The 22,561-nt window shown below is 45.7% G+C and overlaps 1 protein-coding gene across 1 annotated transcript; it reads left to right on the top strand.

Annotated features, from left to right (window-relative positions):
• The first annotated feature begins 648 nt into the window (after positions 1-648).
• On the top strand, positions 649-20,534 carry LOC144106538 (uncharacterized). The gene is made up of 3 exons (XM_077639385.1): positions 649-792; positions 10,975-11,345; positions 20,040-20,534. Exons 2-3 carry the CDS (start codon positions 11,076-11,078, stop codon positions 20,319-20,321), a joined length of 552 nt encoding a protein of 183 aa, XP_077495511.1. The 5' UTR covers positions 649-792; positions 10,975-11,075; the 3' UTR covers positions 20,322-20,534.
• Positions 20,535-22,561: the final 2,027 nt, after the last annotated feature.

Genomic DNA, 22,561 nt, shown 5'->3' with positions numbered 1-22,561 from the left:
CTAAGAAATTCGTTCCTGATTTAAATTTTATTTCATTAGAGACAGGTTAGCAAAGAGAAGAAGCACACATAGCTCATGTTACGTGCTACTTCCATGCCAACAGCAGCTGTGGAGTTCGCCAAGCCTCAAGAACACCCGCAGTGTATGAAAAATTCGCGCCAGCAACCCGGACACAAAGAGCGCCTAAGATAAAGGAACGCAGTAATCAAGGCCTGGCTCTCCTGCTGTTTGACACGCTTTGTTTCATGGAGTGCAGGGCATCAGACAGCCGCCGGAAGGTCATATTTGGGGTCAAACTGTGGCAGCCACGTCTACACCTCTTGAGATAATCATTGCTCAGATACTTGAAAGCCATCAAAACCGGTGTTATCACCTATCTGATGCATTTTTTTAACATAAAGAGTTCCCACCGTCTAGCGTCTGCAAAGCCACAGATTTTAACTGCCCTTTCTCCCGGGGCTTTTATCTTGCCCTAAGATCAGGCTCTTCCTCATAGCCCTATCACTCACCGGTGCAACATCGCTATCTCCTGCCGCACCGCTTCTTCGATGCATTGCATCAGCGAGGCGAAACCAGGAACTTGATGTCTCATACGAACTGCCCGTAGAGGGCGACCACTATCTTGCTGTCTCTGTAAGCGGTGGGGGTCAACAAGCACTACTACGAGCCTGCTTCTAGTGACAGGTTTCAACAAGCGTACGGAACGGTACCGCGTTCATCAACCGACACTCCGTAGGTATAACAAGGACAGGTTTCTGAATTGCAACAGCCTTTACTGCGGCATCACTGCAAGTGAGTAACGCCAGAAGTCTCCCCCACGAACTGTCTGAAGTTTAATGAATTGGGTTGCTCTTTTATAAGCATAGCGTTTGAAAGCCCCTGCTGAGATTCCTTGCAATTTATTTTAATCCGCCAAGAATGATCAGGCTAGATACCACCTCGCTGTGTTACATACGCCTACACGTCTGTCTAGACAACTTCACTCTCGCACCTGGAAATGCAGGGGCGTTCTTGAGATGGGCATAGAGATGAAAACACCGCATTTTTGTGCAAACATGGACGCATAAATCATAGTTAACATGCCGGCAACCACAAAGCTACACCCAGCCCAGCGAGAAGGGTTTTTGCCATTAACATTCAATACATAACGTTGCTGGTGCGTTCTAGACAAGTTTGTGGACGTCTGTACAAGTTGCTCTCGTCAGTATGGCGCCCCAAGGGGGATGAGCATATTTTTGTGGATAACGCACGTCGGTTAAGCGAAATCATTAAAAGAATATGCGCCATATTCTCTTCAGCACAATATGTCGTTTATCTTCACAGCGTTGAAATAATTGAAAGGGTTCAAGTATTTTTCCTGACATTCCTGTTGAATCCATAACGGTTCTAGTATAACAGTCACATGGTACTCTCACGCTTTCGTGCTTCGGAGATCAGATGCATGATCAAGAAAATGCAAATTGCGGTGATCATGAAAATTATCAGCTAAAAACAGATCTGTTGAGTACTGCATATTTCTATAGGCCTTTGCTTACTACGCTAAAATAACTGAGCAGCAAAGTGTACAGAAATGAGGGACTCGTTAGGACATATGAGCAAAGTCAACAGCCACCAACACCTAGATTTGCATAGCAGAATGTTTTCGTTTTAATTTGTGGAGTCGATCAATGATCTTTTCTGTCTGGTTTATAAGGTCTTAATGTCCCAAATCGACTGTGGCTATTAGGGGCACCGTAATTCAATTTTCGATAATTTAGTCCACCTGGGGTTTTTTAAAGTGTACTGGCATTGCACAGTGCGCGACTCTCTTTTCGCCTCCAGCGAATGATGACCGTCGCGGTCGAGATCTAACACGCGTCTATAGCGTCAGCAACCCAACACCAGGATCACTTAGCCACCATAGCAGCGGTTGGTCAATGGAAAATCAGCAATGTGATCATCACCTACCAGGGAGAGATGGTGGGTTAAATAATCTACAGAGAATTTTTGCAATGTCTGACTCAGTGCGGAACAATGGATTTATTTTTGCTACGCAGAAGACGACGATCAGCGGGCAGTGCTGCGGGACTGACCGCTCGCGCTAGGCCAGCTTGTAGGAGATACACTAGACGATATTGCTATGCTCTGAGCCTCCGGATTTAATGTCACGTAGAAGACGACGAAGAGCAGGCAGTGTTGCGGAATGTCATGCCTTACGAACGACGAAGAAGAAGAATAAATTGCGAGATGGATCTCCGATATTGCTGTGATCATGTAAATTGTCAGCCAAAAAACAGGTATTTTTATTACTGAATAGCCTCTGTTCACTACGCTAAAATAACTGAGCAGAAAAGTGTATGAAAATGAGGAACTCGTTAGGACATTTTTAAGAGCGAAGTTAACAGCCACCAAATCCAAGAGATGCAAAGAAGAATGTTTTCCTTTTAATTTCTGAAGTCGATCGATGATCTTTCCTGTAGCGTGGCTTTTTGGGCTTGTTGGTACATAGTTCCAATACACTGTCCTCGTCTTTTGCTGCGCTACAGTGTATTGGATCTTTCCTGCCTGTTCTATGGAATTTAGACAACCCTGGGTTCCTTAAAGTCCACTGACATCGCACAGTGCGCGAGTCTCTAGCATTTCGCCTCATCCAATAACGACCCTCGCGGTCGAGGTCTAACCCGCGTCTATAACGCGAGCAACCGAACACCAGGATCACTTACACCTCCACCGACACCCTTCATAGCTACAGTTGCTTGAGAGATTATAACCCCATCAAACAGGCAGAAAAGGTTATTGATCGACTCCACAAATTAAAAGGAAAGCATTCTCCTCTCTTTCCGGCGGTTCGCTGCTCAGGGAAAGCAGTATATGGAGGTCCCTCTTTCCAGGTTACGACCCCCTCTGTCTCTTCCAGTTCTTCTCTCGTTCGGTGCGAGCGCACAGGGATTCCCGTTGCAGTGTTTGCGGCTACCTTCATGATAACATAAGTGCACTTGATCGATTACCATGTTAGCTGTATACAAAATTCTGTCGCATGTCCAAAAATCCTTATTCTATTCCTGATAATTCATATTTCTTTTTCATTTGAATTTTCCAATTTTTATGTTGATTCAGTCTTCTCGCGTCTATTTTACCTCGCGAAAATACTTCATTGGCATTTTCCACTGTACGTTGGCCAATCTCTCCGCGTAGGTATATGCCATATTTACTGACGTGAAAAAGAAGACCGCCGACCCGAACCTGCCGGCTCCCGCCACTCTTCTTGTATTCGACCTTGTTGCCTCCACTGGACTCCCTCTTCTCTGTTGTACGGTGGGTCCTTTCACGTGCTGTTTTTTATCGCTGAAACTGTAGTCAGGTTAAATGTCATCTTAGTCTTCGATCTATGTCTCTAGCGTCCCCGGCTTGGATTACGGCCCTCTGGTTCGCCAGCCTGCTGGGCCAAATTTCGCCTCTGCAATCATTCGGACGGATCGGCGTCAGTGACATTCCAGTGGCGCTTATTCCTACTGTAGACGGAGCTGAAGGCAGCTGAAGGCTATTACCGGCCGCCACCTGGAGATCTCTGATGTGCGTCATTTCGGCCGGAAGGGCATTCTGCGCCGAGCCTCGGATGTGCAGCGCTTGGCGTACTTCCTGCATTGCACATCATGCGCGTCGTTTTTGGGTAATCCTTTAATACCAGAGCAACTCGCTTGTTCAAAAGGCATCACTCGCGGAGTGCACCCATCGGCCTCTCCTCAGGAATTGCGTGAGGGTTTTAAGGACGCTTGTGTTGGTGTATTATCGGTATTCCGCTGTACCAGAGATACAGATGGTTCTCGTGTACCGACAGAGCTCGTGATAACATTTTCAGGATATCCGTGCCCCCCCTGAGCTTAAAGTGTGACCCATGGTATACCGTTTCGAAACACTTCAGCCTCGTTCTTTCGAATTCAGAAATTGCTGGCCCTTTGCTCATAGCAACGAAGCTTGCAAATCTGCAAAGGATTGCCGACTTTGCGGCGACAACCATTCATCAGACATTTGAACATCTATGCAATCTCGGTCGCGGCGTTCATCCCGCTGATGATGCCGGCTGTCCCAAATGTTCTGATGAGCAGAGTGTGTTGGACGTCTTTCAGCAGAGAAGGTGCTCCGGAACTGATGCCTATGAACTATTAGACAGGAAAAGGCATCGTTATGCGGGCCTTACTAGGTCTTTGGGTCTGATTCCGAAGCAGTACTGATTGAGTCTGTGGTCTCAGCCGTTGAGAAGGCGCTAGCAGGCGTTGCGGATCCTATGTTGGCTACCTTCACTGAGCCTCTCTCACAGGTCATTTCCAGTCAGTTTTGCTCCTTCACCTGCTGGTTTTGCCGCTCCACCAAATAGTCATTCCCATAGAATCCCTGGTGACTCTCCCCAGACTCCTTCCTATTCCTGCTGCGTCCTCGTCTGTGCCTTTACATGACGCCGGGGATACCGGCCTCTCTACCGTTTGCACTTCGGACTTCCAGATCGCGAGCCCTTTCCAGAAACATTGAGCTCCTTCCACTGAGTCGAAGACTGCCACCCAAATAACAAAAGCAAGAAATGTTCCCCCGTAATCCACATAAATCTCATGTGCCAAAGAAGGCTGTAACAGCCTCTCTGCTTTTACAGTAACCATGGCAGGGTTAAAAAAACTTCAATGCAATTGTTGTGCAGTTGCATCTTCTTTCCAAGATTTACAGAACCTTGTCTCCCAATTCGAACCAGACAATTTTATATCAAGAAACTTGGCTTACTCCTATTAGGTCATTCTCTCTTAAATATTGTCGAGTATTCCGAGCCGATCGCAATTATGGCCAGGGTGGTTGCTATTTAACATTTATTTTATCTAATATATTTCATCGGGCGCATGTGTCACACCAATTTCTAAGATGTGACTCCTAACTGTTGGCTGTTGTTATCGCAATTCCACATTGTGCTAAACTTACCGTTGATAAAGTGTACATTTCTTCAGGTGACTAAAGCACAGAATATTTAAACAATATTTGCGCTCTAAGTTCAGAGTGGCATTAGCTGGCGATTTCAATTCTCATCGCGTAATTTGGAGTTTCCGTACAGATGCACGTGGGCAGCTTCTTTGGCAAGGAACGTACGCGTGTGTAGCAGTTTGGGAGTTACTGACATGCGTGCCGATTCACAGTCTGTCATTGACTTAACATTGGCAGCGAACAGAGTTAAGGTCTCTTCGTGGTCTGCAGTGGGTTGTGGCACTTCTCTGCTCGTTTTCCGATAACTTTCATCATAGTAGCCTGTCCCCTTAGCGCGACTTTTTTTTACGGAAATTCGTCAACCGCGCACTTTTCAAAAAACTTCTGCAATCCTCTTTCTCCTCGATTGCATCATTTGATAACATGGATTCTGCTCAACAAGCTTTCACTTCCATGTTAGTCGCCACTGAGCGTTCTGTGTTGATAGTGCAATCGTTAGTGAAAAATAATCAGCTCTCTCTGTGGTGGAATTATGAGTGTGAGAGAACATATCGAGATAGAATAGCTGCCTGGAAGAGTCTCCCTCGTAATCACTGCCCGCTGAATTGGACAAATTACAAATTTTTCGCGGCGTCTTTAAAAGGAGCATTCATAAGGCGAAGGAAGGAGGAGCACAATAAGAATTTGAGCAGTCATCTATTCCCCACAAATAATCTCATAGCTTTGTATCGGTTCATGGAATGCAGCCACAATTCGCCGTGCTCTCATGTAAAATTCACTTATGTTACCGCCCCAGGAAGCACAAAATCAACTTGACCAGATAGCGAAATGCCTTACTGTGCGCTTTCAATCGCGGTTGGGGGTTCGTCCTACCTACACCGCGCGCAGACTACACTGCGGCTCGACCCTCTAAATTATTTTTAATAGTTTCTGACCTCAAACCTGCAGCTCTTCAATGCAGCGAGGTCGGTATCAGTATTTTGAAGTCTCTTGTTTAAGACTTTACCTCTGATGTATTACATATTTTTAATGTGTCCCTTGAGACAGCTTGGCTCCCTCCTGAATGAAAAATAGCGAAAATAATTTTACTTCTTAAAGAACCTAACAAGGGTTTTGCAATCGATTACATTCGGAAAATTTCCCCGTTGTCTAATTTAGGAAAACTTATTGAACGCACTGTTCACAGCCGTCTAATAATCACATTTTGGCATTACAAGCCTTAGTGCTTCTCGCTTAGGGTTTTGACGAGAGTGCTCGATCAGGACTGCTCCTTTAGAATTGGAAAGCCGAATTAGGGCTTCAAGGCTGTACAGAATTCAATAGTGTTGAACAACAAATGCAGCACACGTAGTTGGCCTAATATTGGAACAGTAAGGTTTCACATTGGTCCTATGTAGCACCAGCGTTTACCAATACATCTCCAATATTGGGCCGATCACTTGTGCTACTTGGGAAGCTTGACGACATTCGGCCAGCTTTTTACGCTCTTGCATGGGCAGAGCAATTCCTAAAAGATGAAATTTTCCTTTTCTGACGCTTCCTTTATTTCCAAAACCTTTTCTCAGACTACAGGTGTGCCTCAGGGATAGGTACTGTCACATTTACTCTTTAACACACTCACGCGGGACATATCTATTAGTGGTGACATCAAAGTGTATGTGTATGCGCATGACATAGCCTTTTACGTATCAAGCAGAGATATTCATTCACGGCACTGGCTATTGCAACTATACCTCAATGCCCTGGGAGCCTACCTCAATGCTGTACAAGTTACAATCAATTCTTAACGTTAACATATCTTCCGTTCATGTTTATCCACTGGCGTCCCCTCTTCGTATCTGTCTGCTGTATGGTGGAACCCAAGTCGCACAAAATGAGTCCATAAAATATTCAGGCGTAATATACGACCCTGATTTAGACAAACGACCTCGTATGAAAAGTATTGTTCCGAAAGGTGAGCGGGCTCTCGGTCACCTGACGGCAATCAGCAGTAAGAAATTTGGTGTGTGCAAACACTGCAGAAACACTCTTATATTTCTTTCAGAGTTATGTAAAACCAATTGTAGAGTTCGGCCGCGTTCTTTTCTCCGGTTTTCCTAGATGCAAATTTCAATACCTGGTGTTTTTGGAGAGGCGCGCTCTACGGCTTCACCTAGTTTTCCAAAATCGGTGGGAAATTGTGCCCTCTTTCTGGAAGCCCGCGTACGAGACATGAACACTCGCGACCGGCTCCTCACATTGCGCACCTCCTTGAAGGGACTTCAGCCTATGCCTGGAGTGGCTCCACCAATTTTTTGACTAACCGAGCTTTGTTTCTAGAGAAACATTGGCCGCAATGCTAGCTGCTGCGTTTACAGTCTACCTGTTGTCTAGGATTAAAGTCTCGCTTAGGTCCGTGCAATGCATTAGCATTGTGTCAGCTGCTCCTGCTGTTTGCTTTGACCATACGCTGCAGCAGCGTGCAAAGAACTTGACTGGCAGTGTGCTAAATGGTCTCCTGGAAGAATATCTGTTCCAGAATCAGAGCCAAGTATTTTCTTTCACAGATGGCACTCAACATGGCGAAAAAGCAGCAGTAAGTGTTTATCCCCACGCAATAGATTGGAGTTATTCCATCCCGGTCTCTGATTATACGTCAATTAATTCCGCCTGAATTTGTCGCTATTCGTTTGGTCCTTCAAAAAATTCCCCGCTATAACACGTAATCATTCCCTCGGACTGTACCTCAGTCTTAGCAGCGCGTCTCTTTTACCGGTCCCTAAGGCACTTTGTGCCCTTTCTTGTGCATGAAGTTTGATTTCAGTGGATTCCAGGACACTACAGCATTATTCAAATTCGACGGCCAATTTCTCAGCGAAAGCCATCAATGGGCCTGTTTTCTGCGTCCTTCCAAACCGTAGCCTCCTGACCACGTCCCGATATGAACGTTTCCAACTACACCAGAACCTGAGCCATGAGCCCATCCTTGATACAGCGGGCTATGAGCAATTGAAGTTCCCACAGAACATTCCTTCATGTGCGTGAATGCAATGTAAGGTTTCCATCACGCTGTTCCGCTGCCGATTCCTTTATTTACGCCGTTCATGGTTCACGCTGCCGAAATTATGTGCGTCATGCGGGGACGTTGAATCTTTAGACCATTTAATCCTCTCCTGTCGGCAGTTTGCATGGCATAGAGTTAACGTTTTGCAAATTCCCCTTGCTCAGTTATGGCTGCCGTTCACTTTTCGTGTCTCCCTCTCCTTCGGTGCAACCGTTAAAGGGTATGGCCTTTAGCAGTGATGTGAGCTTCTTCGCAGGTTCGTCACCGAGAATTCGTGTTAACTCTTCGTTGCCTTTACTTCTCTCAAAATTCATATGTTATGATTATTCCTTTAAAATTAATTTAGTTTAGTCCGTGTTTCTTTGTTTCCTCGATGTTCATTCCAATTGCCCCTCTTTACTGCGAAAGCCTTGAGAGTAAAATAAATGAAATGAAAATCTCTCATAATTCGTTGTTTGTTTTTCCAAATTTCTCCATTTTTAATGATGAGCCACTTGAGGTAAATCTGGAAGATTTTTTCTACTGTTCGAATCTCCACGAAATCATGACCAATCCCGCATCGTTGGTATGTTGCATCTCTTTAGACGCAGCAAGAACAAAACGAAGGCCGGAGCGCTAACTCTAGGCCAGCTTCTCGAACATACAATAGTGGATTTCACTAGGCTCCGAACCTCCAGATTACTGCTTTCGCATAAACATTAGAAAGGAAATACAACCACATCGTGCCAGTAGGATCGGCAGCCACGATTTCCGTTTATCGCGTACGGGGCTCTGCCAGCTAAGCTATGGCGGTGGCTGTCCAACCTCGCCAACCGTGTTCGTATCACCTGACGTAGAGCGCGCTGTACTAACACAAGTTCCTGATGCCTATATTCTGCAGGAAGCCAGCCGACCGCGGCGCGTCGCGGTTGCTGCGGAAGATCAATGCGGTGCACCCGACTGGCGCGTTATGCGGGAGCTCGCCGCAGCATGCCACCTTGAGAATGGATGGTGGACAATACGTCCGCGTTGCTTCTCTTGATCTGACAATAACTAAAGAGGAAGTAAAGAAAGCTACAGAAGCAACGAAAAGGGGGAAAGCAGCTGGTAAGAATAAGGTAACATCAGATCAGTCGGAGGACGGAGGGGAGATTGTGGTACGAAGACTGGCTACCCTGTATACGCAATACCTTATGACCTCGAGCGTACCAGAAGCTCTGCAGAACGCTAACACAATAATAATTCATAAGAAAGGATACGTGAGGGGCTTGAAAAATTACAGACTGATCAGCTTAATATCTGTTGTCTACAAAGTATTTACTAAAGCAATACTTAACAGAATCAAGACAACCTTAGACTTCGACGGCCTAAATGATCAGGCAGACTTTTGTAGATGATATTCAACAATAGACCACATTCACACTGCAACTCAGGTGATAGAGAAATGCCAAGAATATAATCAACCTCTATATATAGCCTTTATTGATTACGAGAAAGCATTTGATTCAGTTGAAACTTTAGCAGTCCTGCAGGCACTGCGGAATCCGGGTGTACAAGAGCCTTACCAAAAATACTTGAACATATCCACAGCGGTTTCACAGCTCAGATAGTCCTCCATAAAGTCAGGAATAAATTTCCAGTACGAAAGATTGTCAAGTAAGGAGATATATAGATGAATACAGGAGGTGTGCAGAGGCCTGTATCGGGAGTGGTTGAGGATAAGAGTTACCGGAGAATTCCTTAGAAATCAGCGATTCGTTTATGATATCGCGTTGCTAAGTCACTAAGGAGATGCTGAACTGCAAAACATGATCCATTAGATAGACAGACAGAGCAGTATTGTTTATCTAAAGATTAATATACAGAAAACAAAAGTAATGTTCACACTCGCCGAAGAGAACAGCAGTTTACAAATGGTAGCGCGCTGAAGGAAGTGCTAAGGAAATACGTATACTTAGGGCAGGTATTGACAGAAGATAGGGAGATACGGACAAGAATAAAAACTGCGTGGAGCGCACTTGGCAGGGTATGGAAAAAAAATGATAGGTGTAACTTTAATAGACCGGAAGCGGGCTTAGTGGGTGACGGAACACACGTGGGTTAATTACTACCTAGTCGAAATCAATGGAAAGAAATGGGCTTGTGCAGGGCATGTAATGCGAAGGCAACATAATTGATGATCCTTATTGGCAACACACCAGATTCCAAGCGAAGTAAAGCGCAGCAGGTGGCGGCAGAAAATTAGATCGGCGGAGGAGATTAAGAATTTTGAGGGGATAAGGCGGGCGCAGATGGCACAGGACAGGGTTAATTGGAGAGGTATAAGAGAGGCCTTTGTTCTGCGGTGCGTATAGTCTGGCTGATAATAATGATGATGATGATGATGATTGAGAGGCACTATAATACAGGATGCGCTGTCTCGTCTCCTGCTTCATGTCTATCGTGGGATATGCCAGAATGCGACGCCATCCGGGCCGTCCCGTTGAACTATTCATTTTCTGGCCGGCGTTAACAAATCTACTGCTCTTCAATTCGTGGTTTGGGATCTTCTTTTCCTGTACTGTTCCCTGTAGTCCTTTATTTATTTGCTTGTATTTTTTGCGTCGCTGGAAAAAATTTCTCAATGCATTCTGTAGTCCAATTGTGGCCGAGTATAGCAGCATGAAAAAAATAATGAAAACACTTTCGTCATTTTAGCAAACAGCCCTCATTTGTGGCACAGACATTATTTTTTTCTGCGCATCTACTGAGCTAGAGGTACGTTCCTAAAAATCAATCCGTAAAATTCCAAATGCATGCACTTTGTTCTACGCAAAATTTTAGAGAAACAAGACAAGAAGAGCCACTTCACGTTATGACGTGGAAGCTTCAAAACGTGGATTGTACGGTGTCTTGTTGATTTTAAATTATCGAAACATGCACTGGTTTTTTGGTGAAAAACGTACTTGAATAGCACAACCGCGAAATTATGCTTTGTGCATTTTTATCTCGTTTTCCCGTCCACACCACAGGAAACCTGCTGTGAAAAGTTCTTCAAGCCCTGTCATTAAGAGCCCAATCTCCAGCTATCGTCTTCCTAAAGGGGCACAGCCTGTGGACGGGTCACGTGAAGATGTCCGATTCTACGCGATCTTCAGACCTCTGCAACGTGTACCTCTGCAGCACGCCAATCCAGCAGCCCGGGTCGCGGGCCCTTTCTTTCTTCGCCTCTTCTTCGCGGTCAGTGACTGGACATAGCTGGGAAAAGCACTGGCTGGTGGCGTTCGACTACGGCGGCCCGCAAGTGTTCGTCTGCGATGCCGACATGGACCATGCAGGAGATTTGACCGGACGCAGCACATGGAAGAGCAGGAAAGTTTTGGAGGAGGTGTATCCGTACAAGGTGAGTACTGGAAACGCATACAAAGACAAGAATGCGTGCGGAGAAAAAATTGCCGGTGGTTTAGCTCTGGTTAAACCTGGGGTGACGCGATTGCTACAGCTGGCTGAGTGTAACCTGGACACGTGACGAACCACATGACGAACCCCGTGATCAGCCATGGCCCCGTGCCGCTGGCAGCTGCTCCGCACCACGTGACCAACCACGTGAGAGCGTGGCGGCGCAGCCACAGTGTGGCGGCGCCACAACGCAGAAGGCTGGAAATGCTACCGTTATGTACGCTACAAAATACAGTTAAAAGCAGTGATTTAAGAAAATATATACTGTAGTGCTTGTGAGAAGCAAAGTAAGCAGCTGGCAAGCTATGTTGGAGGAGTGCACAGCAACATCTACTTGTGAACGCCTGATAACAACAGACCGTCAATAACTGGAACAGAAAAGAAACCTGCAGCGGCAGCCACCATACTAAAGAAATATAAATAAGGTTTGACGACAGCTTGTCTGGTCGGATCGTAGATTCATGCTGTATTGAAAAGGAATGGTGACCAAAAGTTGTAAAAAATGTTAGGCATTTGTTCATGCGTCCCAAATCACGAAGCATATAAGAGCGTCGCAGTAATGTGTCCAGGCACCTTGCATGCGTAGGTGGAAGATTAGTGCTGTTGAAATACACTGTTTTGTTTCTGCGGTCAGGTTTATCAGGTGCTCCAGACGTAACAGTGGCAGCCATCTGATTGTGCGCAGCCAGGTTATTGTGTGTCGCCATTTCCCCTCTTTCCGCAATATTCAGTCTTTTTGTAGCGATAGGTACATTACGGTAGCATTTCGAGCCTTCAGCGTGGCGGCGCCGCCACGCTCTCATGTGGTTTGTCTCGTGGTGCGGAGCAGCTGCCGGCGGCGCGGCGCCGTGGCTGATCACGTGGTTCGTCACGAGGTTTGTCACGTGACCGAATTCCACTCAGCCAGCTGTTACTATCGCGTCACTCCCGGTTTAACCAGAGCTAAACCACCGCCAATTTTTTTTATATTTGACGTCGTTCTTGTGATCCCCTCATCGTCTTTCGAAGTTCCCCATCTCACCTATGTAAGTATACTCGCTCTTTGCATCGGGTGCTTTAGAGAGTGCGAGAAACATGTTTCTTTTCGTTTGACTTTAACGGCCACCAATCGTGAACTAATTTCCGCGCTGAAGCGCGATGGAAATGCATTTGCTATGTGCTACAGCAAACACTAAAGACTCGCTCACGCCTTGTACATAAGTGATCTTAGTTCCGGCTTGGCAAGGAGGACAAAACGGTTCTGAAGGGCGCGATGACCTCTGGTAGAACAGTATCCAAGAAGTACTTGAGTAGGTGCATTTGTTGAGCTCTCGGCGCACTTAGCATAGGTCAGAAGCTGCAGCTTCAAACTTTATTTGGCACCCTGGATAATGGAAGCAGTCTCAGAACGCTTGTGGCACACCGGATGAACAGAATTGAAATGAAGATGCCGGCCTGTGTGTATGGGTCCTTTCTGCAGACATTGAACGAAAGGTGGCATCTATGTCGCTCAATGTATATGTCCAAAAATGAAACATGGCATGCGCCATGCTCCTCGAAACTGAACTATATTAAGTCTTCTGTGCTGCTAACGTGGTTTCTGATAGCAGACAATGCGTACTTTTCGATACTGCAGAAGCATTTATGTATCGTAGAAATCTGTTGGTCACAACTGGAACAAGGCCAGTTAACGGTCTTTTGAAGCTTCCATGATAAAGTTGGCGGTTGTCACTCGAGATAGTTGCGCCCATGGCGGTGCTGTGAACCTCTTGGAGGAAAGTTATGCAAGTCGGCAATACACACGTGCGGCTCAAGAGGGACCCTTAGACTCAAAATAGAAGGAGACTTGCAGAGTCTTCTTACGGCAGCGTTCCGATTTGTTCTACCGCAGCACAAGTCGTTGCACTTTAAGCTCCTTTATTGGATCTGAACCACCTTTACATGCCCTCCCGAATATTCATAAGCAGTGTCGTGATGCAACCGAGAGTAGATTTTGTACGTTCGCCCTTATGCCGCCTGTCGCGCTACTTGTATAAGGCATTACCGGTCCTAAACACACTCATTCAATACGTAACAGTTTATATTTCACCGAAACGGTATGGGCAGATTGCGACAAAATTACTGTGGCCTTACATATCAAGTCGCTGTTCACTAGTGTTCTGGCGGATCTGAGTGAACGTGCACCAGTCAGCACGAAAGTACGACGAAGAACTATGCTAGAGAACCCCTGTCGACGCATCGCAGCTTCCAAAGCTGTTACAGTTCTGCATGCAGAATTCATACTCTGTCTTTCAGGTTGCAGTTACAAAGAGTTTTACGGGGCCATCATGGGTCCGGCTGTCTTGGTAACAACCGCCAACTTCAACATGAAACTATTACAGATAGGGCGATGGCAGCATTCGAGCCACAGCCAAAGGTCTGTGTACAATCCGTCGACTATTTTTCTGCAAAATCAAAAGGAACGCTTGGCTGCTTTCACAAACCACATGAGCAGCACTGAAGAATTCATTCGGTTCAGTGTCGAGGACGAGCCTTCTGGCAGTCTTCCTTTGTTGCACTTCTTGATTGAGACATGTAGCGGCCGCCTTTCGTTCAATATCTGCATAAAGGACATACGGCTGTTCTTCCTGTTTTTCGGTGTACCAAAAGCGATATGTACCTTCTTCCATCATCCGACGTGACGAAAAAGTATGCTCAAGATCTGAATATTGGGTTTCTCACCTACCACAGTGCACCGAGAGGTCATGGATTGCGGCGTCTCAAGCACTTCCTTGTTCTATCTTTACTCCCGAACTCCCTCCCCTACGCCGAGCATCATGTCAGCGAATATTCACGCCGGCTAAAATCTCTGTTTTTCATTAAAGAGTTCTCTCTCTGAATACCGATCTAAAGGTGTCATCACGCCCAGCACAATCGGTTCGTCTTCCTTGCCGCACCCAAGCCGCCTTCCCTTATGTACGGAGCGTCAGCGAGTCTTTGGTCGGTGCACTGCTCACTTACGGTATTCATGTCACTCACGCCTCAGCGTGCAAGCTGAGGAACGCGTTGCTGGCCTTAAATGACTGACTACAGAAAGAAAAGTTTCCTGGCGTAATTTATAGAATTCCTCCGCACACTGCGACCATTCCGACCGAGGCGAGAGCGGGAACTTCAAACGGCGATTCAGGGAACACAAACACGACATTATCAGTGAAAAGACTGGCTCTAACGTGCTTGCCGAACAGATGGCAGCCGCGACACACATTATCGCTTGAGATGAAACATCAATAATCAGAACAGAAAAGAACTGGCTCTCCCTCTCATATCTTGAGTCCCTGATAATGAAAAAAGCAACAACATTAAATTACAACGACGATAACCTTCCGCCTACAAGCGCAAAGGAGAGGCTTCGGTTGATTACTGCGTCGCAGTTTGTTTTGTCTTGGTTTAAGGCTTTTCGTTGAATGAACAAGGCTTCCGTACGAGAACCAAAGCGTCTACATTTAAACAACTTTCGGCCAGCATTCCTATTCCTTTGCACCTCCGCACTAAAACGGAAGAATGTATCTATGTATCTCAACAGAGAATATAGGTCAGCTAAAAGAAAAAAAAAGTGTATACCATTCCATCGAAACTATAGCGTCAAGTTCAATCAATCAATCAATCAATCTTTTATTTCCTCCTCAGAAAAAGATTAACGGAGGACGAGGAGGGCTCGAAGAAAAAAGTGGCAGTTTCCACTTGATGTGCTTCGAGCCCCCTATTTACCAGGCATATACAGTGGAAGATTTAGAAATATACATCTTTATACATTAGAAAGTGTAACAGTCAGTACGTATATGCCATACAAAAAACAATATACACTCATTCTCGAGCCACAAATAAAAGTCAATATATACAAGGCAGCCATGGTAGCACAACAATTTTACAATGGAAAGAGCATTTCTAAATACATGAAACAATTTCAAACACGCTCACTCTCCCGTTACAAAGGACTTAAGTATATTGTTGTTAATGATGCTTATGTTTATTCCCTCACAATGAAGGTGGTTGCTGGTTTCTAATGGTCGGTTTCTACGAACAAAGCTTAATTGGCAACAACACCTGCATTTTTGCATGTCTTCCAATTAAATATGGTAAAACGTGAAATATTTGTGAAGCTCACAGTATGGAGCACCGGTCTCCTTGGGAACACAGTAACTTGGTGTTTGCAAGGATTCATAGAGATACATAATTGTTTTACAGACTGATGCGTTGCCAGACTATTATTATGCTAATGCATATGACGCACGTTCTCACTCTACGAGACGCCGAAATGTCTAATTTCTTACCCCAAGAAGGCCAAGACGGTGCATTGTTGCTGTTCAGCCAGTCTATGACAGCGTGCATAGAGCGACGTTCATGTGACCGTGAACTTTTCTGTTCGAGTACCAGTCCCTGTGGAGCTAGTGTTATAGACCTCAGTGCATATCACAGTTCGCTTTTTCTGTAAATTCCAGTAGGAGGTTCGCAGAAAGAAGAAAAATATAATGATGACTTGTGAATTCAAAGAAGGTGAAACTGTACCGGGCACAATATCCGGCCGGATTTCTTGGTCTCAAACTTCCACTTCGGGCGCATTTAACACCGTTTTCTATCGAATGGTGCTCTGATAGCAAGCAATATGAATGCGTTTATTGGTACGTAAATTCGTTGCAAAACTAACGTTTGTACCTCGTATAGGGGCTTCACTGCTGATGTATGCAGTGGGCCGGCATGCTTGAAAAGGTCGAAGTGCCTTTTCCTGCGCCTTCCTAAGAACAGGCGTAAGCAAAAATGATATGCCGGTGCTGTTATAGCATTTGCTGACGTCGAACTCCAACCAAAATAACCGATGTGCTAAAAAAGGGACCGAAGTTCAGCATGGAACCTACTGTACCAGAGCACGAGCTTCTGTCTTTAAAGTGGCAGTTGAAGCGCAGAGAAAACGACAAGGACCGTCAAAAGTCTCTTCTAGATAGTCTTGACTGCCTGCTGCAGACTACTACCAGTCGTCAGATTTGTGCGAGCAAAGGATGATCAAGCTTGAAAATGAATGTGCATGAGGTTGCCTCCTTTTTTGAAGAAAACGGGTTGATCGTTCTGCTAGCAGACTAGGGTGGAGGGTTGGTCTTACCACTGTTTGGGATGTTTAACGACACGCCACTAAAGCTGTCACAAAGAACCCTGCGCCGAATACAGCACAGGCTTCCAAGGAAAAAGCTCAAGCGATATAACTCTGCAAGGACATGTCTTTGGATCGATTGACGAGCGTTGTTACTAACTACAAACAGTAATGTTTTTTTTTCTGTGAGAAACCTACAAACTTTATAAGCCCTTTCGATGACAAGTGACTGAGAGGGGTACCTGGCAACGGGAGATTGGCCCCTTTTTCCCGATGTGTTTAAAGGCGTTGGTATAAAGACCCATTCGCGACAAAGAACAATGGCGATGTGGTTTCCTTCCTACAGCGTCCCTTATCTTTGGGTTGCGTCGTCTAGATAGTTACAAAATCTTTTTCTTTTCTATTCTTAATGCTGCCCTGCTTCGTGTCGATAGGTCTCGCATTGAAGGAAATGGTGTCGTTAGTTTTCAAAACACCAGACGTTTGACCCTGTGCAATATTATGAAGCTGCTTGAATTTTGTTTTGAGTCAAACTTTGTGACTTCTGACAACCAGAACCTTGTTGATCGCGAGGATATTTGCATCAGTCCTTGTGTGGTGACTGTAGTTGTTGGTACTCTTTTGGCCAGCATTGATCGTAATCTGGTAACCCCTCAAGAATTACCTGTTCAGAATAGATTGCATTTTTTAGTTACTAGCCTGACTTTAACACCACGTCAGACGTGCTGGATGTATTATCCATGTGTCCCGAAAGACCTGTAGCTATTTGAATCCGCTAATTCCGGGACGGTAAAACGGGCCATTGGTACTTTCTTCGTCAGGAGAGGTTTGCAAAATTTATGTACTCGCCTGGCGCATCACAGCCTCAACAATCAGGTTGGTCGGATGCTGAAAGCTGGCTTCACTGTCTCGCCGTAGTGTTTCTGGCGGAGAAGCTCCTGCAGATATTGAAGGCTAGAACACCTTAGGAAGTTGACAGTCGAGTAAAAGAAATTAGACTGGAGGCTGTCCGCTATATTCATACGGTGTCCCACAATGTCGACAATGTAGCCAATCTCTACGGTGTGCAGTATGTATTCCCTGCCCCACGCATTGTGACCCCGAATCGCCTCCGAAGAAAGGAGCGATAGAGACTGCATGAAATGTCACGCCACTCAGTTCGTCAGGTGTTCGGTTTGGGCTGTGTATGAAATTGCCCTGACCGATGGGAAAATTTAGTTTCGCCATACGGGCCTGTGTATATATGAACGGCCAGGGAGCACCGGTATTCGATAAACAAATGAAAAGGGGCTAATTTGCACTTGCTCTACGCAGCATTCTATTTGGCTGCGCGTGAGAACTTGTGCCGACCTTTGCCTGTAAGAGCAGAAATTTCCAGGCGAATTCGTGAACAGATGGCACTTTAGCTTGCTTACCTTTTTTTTCATAATGAAGAAGAGAGATGACAACATTTGTGCCACTTTGATCAAATTGTATAAAAAAACTCCAGCGGAGCGCTTAAGTCCACATAGGGGCAGTAATGTAAAACCACTTCTCTGCGCGTCCTTTCTCCTTTAAACCCGCCCGACATATCGCCTCCATCATCTAACCTACGCGCATAGAGTTTCTTACTATTAACTGGAGGTAAAGCTAGCGCCTCGCCTATGGAAGTTTGCATCCATGGAGCATATTCGAGACGACCTCAGCCACCATGGGCGCTCTGAGCATCATGGGGCGGAGAGCCACCGACTTCAGAACCACAACTTTAGGTCAAATGTAATGAAAAAACAAACGTTGTTCGAGAATCAAGAATGCCCTATCGTTTAATACCCTGCCTACAAATTGCAACAAACGAGCAGAAAAGCACGTAAATGTAAAGTTTGCCCAAAATAAGCGATGGCTTGTTCTCCTATTTGACAAGTATTGCAGACCACAAAAGCCAATATTTAGTGCTTAACAGGCGCACTTTTAAAAAGAAATATGTTTTAAAAGCGGTCGCTTAAAGACCTTAAGAGGATTTTTAGTGGCACTTCGGAAAACAAAAACCTTTTGTAGACGTCGTGTGCTGCTGCGTTTTCGCTACTATGGCTTTTGCGCACTACGTTTGTGCCGAAGTCCTCCGTGCGCGGGTTGCGCCGTGGACAGAATCGACCATCTCAGTAACACCACTCTGTGTTCCTGAAAAAAAAAACGGACTCTCCCGCACCGAGTAACTCATCGCCCCATGATGCTTGGATCGCCCATGGTGGCTGAGGTGCAGTGCTGCCAGCTTTCCCTCTAGGTAATAGTAAGGAACTCTATGCCTATGCGACTTCCTTCGCGCCATCTACTGACCAAGCGTCGTAGATTGCGAGGGCGGTTTTGAGGGGGTGATGCACGATGGCGCTACGACTGCATTTTAATGCAGTTCTTGTAGACCCACGCTCTCTACCGCTTCTGTCCTCAACTTTTGTCCACAGCTTCCTGTCGCGCCACTCATGAGCCAAGAAATGCTTTCCCTTTAAAATAACGCATGTTTTTGGCACACACTCAGAGCATCATTTGCAAGACACATCAAGATATAGGTATCTGATTTATTCCGAATAAAATCTCTCGCGAGTGTCCGCCTCTCCTTGTGCTCTTCACGGCCATGCTTGTGTAGCACAGTCCCTTGCTTAAATTTGTGCTTGTGTTTTTGTGGGCTGAGAGATGTAACTCTAAATATCTCATTCGCCTATTCTGAGGGCACGTTTCGCACATTAAGAGTCAAGCTTTAACAGTTCTATTTTCTGGCTTCGTTTCAATTTTTAACGTCGCTGGACGAAGAATACAACTGCAAATACGGAGCCTCCTTCTGAACGCACTGGGTTCTGGCAAATAGGCTAGTCGACTGGCACAATCCGGATGTGCTGAAGGAGGTTCCAACATGTAGCGTGTTCGATCCACTGTCCTTATAAAAAGGTACGAGAGGTGGACGAGGGTGTTAATAAACGGAAAGCCACTCAATAGCATTTGTTCTACCACGATATGCTTCTCGAGCTCCCACCCTCTTCCTTGCAACTTCTGATCCGCAGGAAGATCACAAGCACCCGCGCAAAGAAAAATTGTGGCTGACTTCTAGGAGCCTCAAAAACAGACGGCTCTTCAATACACTGCCCGCACAAGCTTTACTAGTGAAGAGGGGACCATTTTATCTGGCGTACTATTATGAACACCCATTAATGAGCCTACGTACACAGAATGTGTACAGGGGAATCATGGACACTTTCCCCGCCCTCGTTCTGGGAGCTACGTATCAAATCAATACGATGCCGGAGTACACCTACACATGGTCGTTAAGGTCCAAGATCTGGCACCACACTCCCAAACCAAGCACCCTATACATCCAGAGAGAGGAGGCCCTCAACGCGAGCCCATCTATGATTTGCTCCTATCCAGTTGTGTTATGGATGTCATATTAGAGGAGAGAGCTACAGATGAATACAGTTCCCTAGTTCATGTTAAAAAGAACATTTTGCTATCCCAGTGAGGTAGCCGCAAGCACCAGTTGTGAACCTGCCGCTTTCTGTTCGTTTTCAGAGGCACCTCGGTGAGCACAGGATCCCTCAGGCGCGCATCGAGACGGTGGTGAGGAAGATGAGCGCCTCTGGCAGCTACCACCTGACGAAGAACAACTGCCAAAAATGGGCCGAGCGCTTCCTACGCGAGCTTGGTATACAGATAACTCTGTGCGAGCCTCAAGCGGAGGAGGTGGTGGAGCGGGTCATCATACCGGGGGCTGTCGGTGGAGCTCTGCTAGCAGGCGCTGGTATCCTGGCCGCTTGTTTCGCTTCCGTACCGCGTCGAAATAATAGCAACTAACTGCAGCAGTAACGCCGATTGGCTACCAAAAAACATGCGGCCCATGGACTTCAAGCCAAGTATGCACTTTCGCAGATTATTTGAGGTTGTTAATACTTTCGGCGCTAGCCTGTACACCAATCGAGTGCTGCGCAAATATTCGGTGGTGAATCGATAAAATATTGAAGTTGTTTGTAAGGAATTTAATGAAATACAATAAATTCTCAGTCTCGAAACCGCACTTTAAAGGAAGCCGTGGATGGAATCGCCACAGTTCAATGCAGAATTGTCACAAGGATGATGATGGATTTCTATGGCGCAAGAGCGCATATGGCCAATGAGCGCCATGGCACAAGGTATTTTTGATTACTCAAGGTGGAGTCAAATACCAATTTTACAAGCATTTCACCCTCATTAGACGAGCACCGGGCCAGGGGAAAACTTGTGCCCACTGTGTCACCGGTGGGTACCCGGCGGAACAGGGGATCGAACCCCGCACCTTCCGCATGCGAGAAGGATGCTCAACCACTCGGCCACCGCTGCGGTAGAATAGTCGCAATACTATCGTTTATCGGGGACGTTAGCCCATTCCAATAGAGGCATTTCGCAACGTTAGCATGTTAGTTTCCAGCACGTATGTCAACGGGTACAATGCATTTTACGTTTTTAGAGACTAAACTTTTTGTACTTCCTTGCAGCCGCTAGTGAACTATTGTGCTACGCAGAAACATAGCGAAACGACATGAAGCATAAATAGCAGTAGACAGTATCCATCGCAAGGAGATGTCACCTCTATGGTATCAGAAGAACACGTGTGCAGCATTTCAGGAAAATATACAGTGCAGGGGTTGGCTTCTGAACTGGTCTGTGTGTATTATTTAGCAGCCCCAGCATTTGAAATCTTTTACCAAAGAAATTCAAGTCCACACCCTTCAGGACCCAGCACGCGACTTCAAAGAGTTTGCCAGTTGTTTCACTGTACTCCTATGAAGAAAAGCTCGTGGTTTCTGTCATTTTGACGTACCTTTCTGTTGGTAAACTTGGCTGAAACAGTACAGTCATACAACACGTACAATTCACTAGAATGCGCTTCGCAAAGAATCGTGCTTGAAAGCGATAAGTTAATTATAAAATCAATTATGAAATCCATAATCAATTATGAAGAGGAACCAAATACAACGGCTTTTAGCGTAGGCCACTAAGCAGCTCTCTACATTAAAAAAGAGCACTGGGAGGTGTAAAAAATCTCGTACGCCTCATGTCCAAGAACTTATTTTGGGATCGCGCTTGGGTTCTTTATTCGAGCCCCTCCCCCACCATCCTTGATGCACTTCTGTCACCCCTCCTCAAGGTTATCGATCCAGGAAGATAAAAGCTCTTTCCCGTTCATGAAAACGGCGTTCTGAGACACTCCAAGTTATCACCAACGAGATAGATATAGATAGATAAATAAAGATGAGGAAGGAAGGACAGGGATGTTAACCAGAAAAGGGTTCCGGTTGGCTACCCTGCACTGGGTTAGAGGGATTAGGGGGCGAAAAGGAGGAAGAGAGAAGGGGAAAAAGGCATAACGCACGCACACACGCACAACGCTGTCACAATTTGTCACCAACAAAAGCAGCCTTGCAGGTGCCGCGTCAAGTGTCGAAAGAGGACGAAGCCGGTTCCAGTCTCGTAACCGCCCTCAATTAGTGGCGTGGCGTTGTGCGTCAGATGTGGCGGCTGATGCGCCGTTTTAAATGAGGGATATACTTTTGCGTAGGTATTCATGGCACTTGTCCGCCATTGCTGCGCGCAACAAAATCGGCACAAAAACCTGTAAGGCTACTGTTGATGCATAAATATTTCTCAGTACAAACATTACAGCAGTAATCTCTGCCGCAAAGGATTTGCTTAATTTGAAGAGAATCGAAAAATTCTAGATGTTTCAGTGTTTGCTGTCCCCCGTTTTTTTTATTGAGTTAATATTCATAGCTCCCACAATTATTCCCTGTCTCAAAGTTCCCGTAAAGTTAACTCTGATCGGTGTTTCTTCTGTGGTGACGTTGTCGACAATAGAACATGAAGTACTTTAGTTTGCGGCGCATTTTTCTAATGGCTAATCCGAAAGACTCCCTGCTTTTATTAATATTTTAAACGCCCCTCTATGAAGCAGTATTTACAAGGCAAACACTCCTGTTGACACTTGCCATATGCTATCTCAAGTAACCGTGAAAAAATGTATCCACATTTACTATGCATAGGCATCATTTTTTTTTCTT

This window comes from Amblyomma americanum, chromosome 10 (assembly GCF_052857255.1).
Source record: "Amblyomma americanum isolate KBUSLIRL-KWMA chromosome 10, ASM5285725v1, whole genome shotgun sequence".
Lineage (NCBI taxonomy): Eukaryota > Metazoa > Arthropoda > Arachnida > Ixodida > Ixodidae > Amblyomma > Amblyomma americanum.
Note: the sequence above shows the minus strand (reverse complement) of the source record. Positions and strands in the feature narration are given on the sequence as shown.